Source organism: Pundamilia nyererei, unplaced genomic scaffold, assembly GCF_000239375.1.
Source record: "Pundamilia nyererei isolate P.nyererei 1_Seehausen unplaced genomic scaffold, PunNye1.0 scaffold00113, whole genome shotgun sequence".
NCBI lineage: Eukaryota > Metazoa > Chordata > Actinopteri > Cichliformes > Cichlidae > Pundamilia > Pundamilia nyererei.
The window spans coordinates 256,503-260,657 of NW_005187514.1; the positions used below are offsets into that span (position 1 = coordinate 256,503).

At 40.7% G+C, this 4,155-nt stretch overlaps 1 protein-coding gene across 1 annotated transcript in view; it reads left to right on the plus strand.

Moving 5' to 3' along the window:
• The first annotated feature begins 2,467 nt into the window (after window positions 1–2,467).
• The window catches only part of rgs7bpa (regulator of G protein signaling 7 binding protein a), a 7,236-nt gene continuing 5,548 nt past the window's right edge, over window positions 2,468–4,155 (plus strand). The window contains exon 1 of the mRNA XM_005741701.1: window positions 2,468–3,390. Coding sequence (XP_005741758.1) covers window positions 3,241–3,390 — 150 coding nt within the window. The 5' untranslated portion in view covers window positions 2,468–3,240. The remainder of the gene's footprint in view (window positions 3,391–4,155) is intronic.

The following is a 4,155-nucleotide window of genomic DNA, read 5'->3' on the forward strand; positions in this document are numbered from 1 at the left end:
ACATAACGAACAGCATGTTAATATAACATGTTAGGCTGCAGTGTTTCAACATGATCCCATTACACTTTTCAATGCCTAAACTTTTGTTTAACAGCACAGCCACTTGAACTGTTCCCAGTGTGATTACTTTTCTAATGTCCAAGGACATATTAATTTCAATGTGAAATTTTTAATTACCAACTTCCATCCACTGCAGACACTTCATTTTTAAGATGTGTTACTGTTGGTTAAACATATTGTAATGCAGCAAACACTCAATGCAAAATAAGTTTAAATTGCATCCTTGTTGCATTCCTGTAAATGGAATTAACCAAAATAATGAGCAGATCTTAGTTAAAAGAAAACAGACTGATGAGGGTCTAATAAGACTGTAGAGGTTGGATATCGCAATAAGAAAAACGAAACGAAACGTTAGAAAAACACACAAAAAAATGTGCTTTAAGGTATGGGAACATTCATTTGTGGTTTCATGAATGCTTTCCCCAACATATTACTAATGCTAATAATGCTTATACCTGATGGGGGCACCATGATGGTGGTGAAGTGCTCAGTACTGCTGGTTCTGGTTTTAAATGGTCTGGTCAGGTGAGGACTTTCTGTTTAGTTTGCATGTTCTTCCTGTTTCCCTTCATGCTCCCTCCCTTCTCTCTGGTTTTCCTTCCACAGATTTGGATGTTAGGTTACTGGTGAGTCTATATTGGCTACATGCATGTTTAGTTTAACTTATTACAATTTATATGAAATAACATTTAAACTTCATACAGGTTTGTAGATGCAACAAATTTTTATTTAAGACATTTTAGGTCATTTCTATTTTTTGCCAAAGAATTCACACATCTCACACATCTTACACATTTCAAACTTTTAGTTTGGGATATAAAAAACTCCTTTATTTGAACTTTTTCTACAAGTTTCCATTATTTCTATAGCAGCTTCATATAAAGTATGCACCAGGCTTTTAATCTCAGTGTGGATGCATTGCTCACAGCTCTAAAACTAAACATTAGTCAGTGCTGCTTAGCTTGCTGTAAATGATGGTTTAAGAAAATCTGTGTTTATTACATACTTCTGGTCCACTTGCCCCATACATTTCAATTTTAAATTATTTAGATCAACTTACATTGCATAAGGCTCAGAGACAAGTGTTTTTAGCTGGTTTCAGAGCTGCTAAGAAGTTGATTGCCACAAGGTGGAAACTTCAAATGCTCATTTGGCAGCAATGGCTGCTCACTTTCATGGATGTGCTTATCTTAATTAAACTCTCCATAGCCTAAATCTGTGGAGCTAAAGAAGGCGTAGTTAAACTTTAGGCCCAAGCTGTGGAGAATCTTAAATCTTTACTGAACCGATTGCTTCATTGGTCTCTGCTCTCTAGCCGTTCATCTCCCATTTTTTGTCTTGCCTCCTTTTGGACAAGTTTTTTTTTTTTTTTTTACATTTTTTGTGTGTGGCTGTTATGGTTCTCTTTGGTTGTTTGTTTTTTGCTGAACTTTTACTGTAGTTGTTCATACTACTGATATGTTTAGGGGTTTTTGTTTGTCCGAAAACATTGATCACAAAAACTTACTTTAAACTAATTGTCACTATACAGTAAATATCACAAACTAATTCTCTGCCTTGCCTTTTTTGTGCCACTAATATATGTGATTGCGTCTTCAACTCCACACGCAAGTCTTCCTTTGTGTTCATGGTAATGCATGTCAGGAAGAGCACTCCATACACATTCACTGATTTATTCACAATATCTGCTGCAAACTTTTCTATTTGTGGTTGTGAAAAGCAAGGAGAGAAAAGCACTCATCAACAGCCAGTAATTGATTCTGGCACTCTTATAGTAAAGCGGTGCCCATGCTGAAATAACGTATTTCCTGGATGATCTTTTGTGGTGTAATCAGACACACACACACACAAAAAGTTTATTGATCAGTTACACATCTATATACTCATAATATATAGTAAAAAAAATACTTTGTCTTTGTGCATTTTTAACTTTAATGTATATCTCAACCCCAACTGTGTTTTAGGGTCTGATGATAAAACTGCATTTTTATTAGTCGAAACGAAGCTAAATCTTGAACTATCCATATGTAAAATAAACGATACACTATCTACAAGCCAGTTAAGTAACGGTAATATAGCTCTAGCCCACCCTTTTCATTCTTTATGTTAATTATATTCTTGTAAAGGTAGACGGACACACATGCAAAAACAGAAACTTAAGCACTTGTTAAGTTAACCTGCATGTGAGTATAAACGCAGTGATAATTTGTGATATTAAAAACTAAAGAGAACCACTTTAGGCTCATTTTTAACGGAAGTGTTCAATTCATTCTTTTTTTGTCTCCACTCGGTACTTGTGGTGGAGGTAAAGTGGCCAGTGACCTCAATTTCATACGTACAGGAGTTGATATGTCAGCATGGGGGAGGAGGGGGGTTGAGTTGATGGGCCCTATTAGTATTCGCGTCCTTTGGGTGCGCAGTGTTGCCAGCCACGTCAGGCCTGTAGCAACTGTTCTTCTACTGCCTCTCCAAGGTTAGATATAGGCCCTTCCTAATAGCTGGAAACACTCAAGGAAACAGACTGGGAGCCGACTTGAGACCGCGAGAGCAGGAATTAAGTTTTTCGACGTTTTCCGGCACAGTTGTACGCTGTGAAATTGTCGCCGTGGACACTGGCCGTGTTATTTCGTCTTAATAGGAGGTTGTATAGCTAAGAAAAGACTGTTACCGTCCGTCTTATTGGTGCTTAATGGAAACGCGCAATCATAAAAAATGGTTGCATTTGGAGAATATCCGTGAATGCGATCGTTCCCTCTTGACATCGGTGCGTCAGAAAAGGCACCTCAGCTAGCTGGAGTCCGGGTTGGGTGTGAAGTCTTCACTGTGCACCGTGTGCTGCTGGAGTGAAGGTGACTTGCGCCCCGTCGCAGTCAAGGCAATGCGGAGAGGAGTCACGGGCGCTCATCCGGTACTTTACCTGCGCTCTAGGGCTCTTCTTGGGAAAAAATTGCTACCTTTCCCACATTAGGAGGAAAGAACGTAAGACATAGAGCAATAATAGCGTTCGAGTTTCAACACAGCCAATAGCTGGCGAAGGTGAGCTGAGCGTAAATCGAGGAGAGAATAAGGTGAACAGTAAGGTGCAGGGTGGTAAGGCAGGAAGAGAGAAAGTGGTGGAGTTTGGGGGGATAAGACCAAATCGTTCTGTCTTAGGGCTGTTTTAATAGTGGATGTGTATGCATGAGTTCTGCATCGAATGGGCGCAAAAATCGCCCCAGATCCGCCGGGAACATCTTCCAGATCGGCAAGCCTCCTTATCGAGACTCACAAAGGAGGGAGAGCACCGAAAGTACCCGCAAAGCCCAGCGCGCCGTGGCCGACTGCAGAATGGTAGGTTTGCGGCACGTTAGTGCCTGCATGGTGCCTCTGATAAGGAGTGCTGTGCTATTATCTCAACCTTTCTTTGTTTAAGGATGTTCCAATACCCCGTGCATGCACGCCGCACAGGCGACAGCTCTTAATAGCTGCAAGAAAAAGAAAAAGAAAAAAAAAGATTCTAACCCGGTCTAGCAGCCTAAAAATAGCTTTATGCATTTGCATTGCTTTGTCGGCAGTGAAGCCAAACAGAACACCTCGGCGTGCAGATTGACTGTGTGATTTGCATTTAAAGTGTGGAAAGCTGCTGGTGATTTGGAATGATTTCAGCATTGCCCGAATGACAAGATTACCCATGGTGGAGTGCATGATCTTGGCACATATGTGCTTTGACAGAAGCTGACAGGAATGATAAAGCCTACTTCACCCTTTCATACATCAGTGATCGTCATGGAGCCTCGCTGTTCGTTTACAGGACTACAGCAGGATGCTATGCAGGAGGTGCACAAAAAGAGCAGAATACTTGTGCCCCAAGCTCAAATTTCGTGGTTGTGCAGACAACCAAATTTAGCATGATGGAAAACCAACCAATTCAACAATCAGCTGGTTTATCGTGCACTCTTACTTTGCGGGCTGTGCTTCACTTTCCGCGTTTTTCGCAAGGATCAATAAGCTTTGGTGACTGCACATGTGCAAGGCTGCAATTTTTGAAATGAAGCACATGACAGTCTAACTGCACATGGAGCATTATTTGTCCCCATTAGTCTTTTTTTGGGGGGG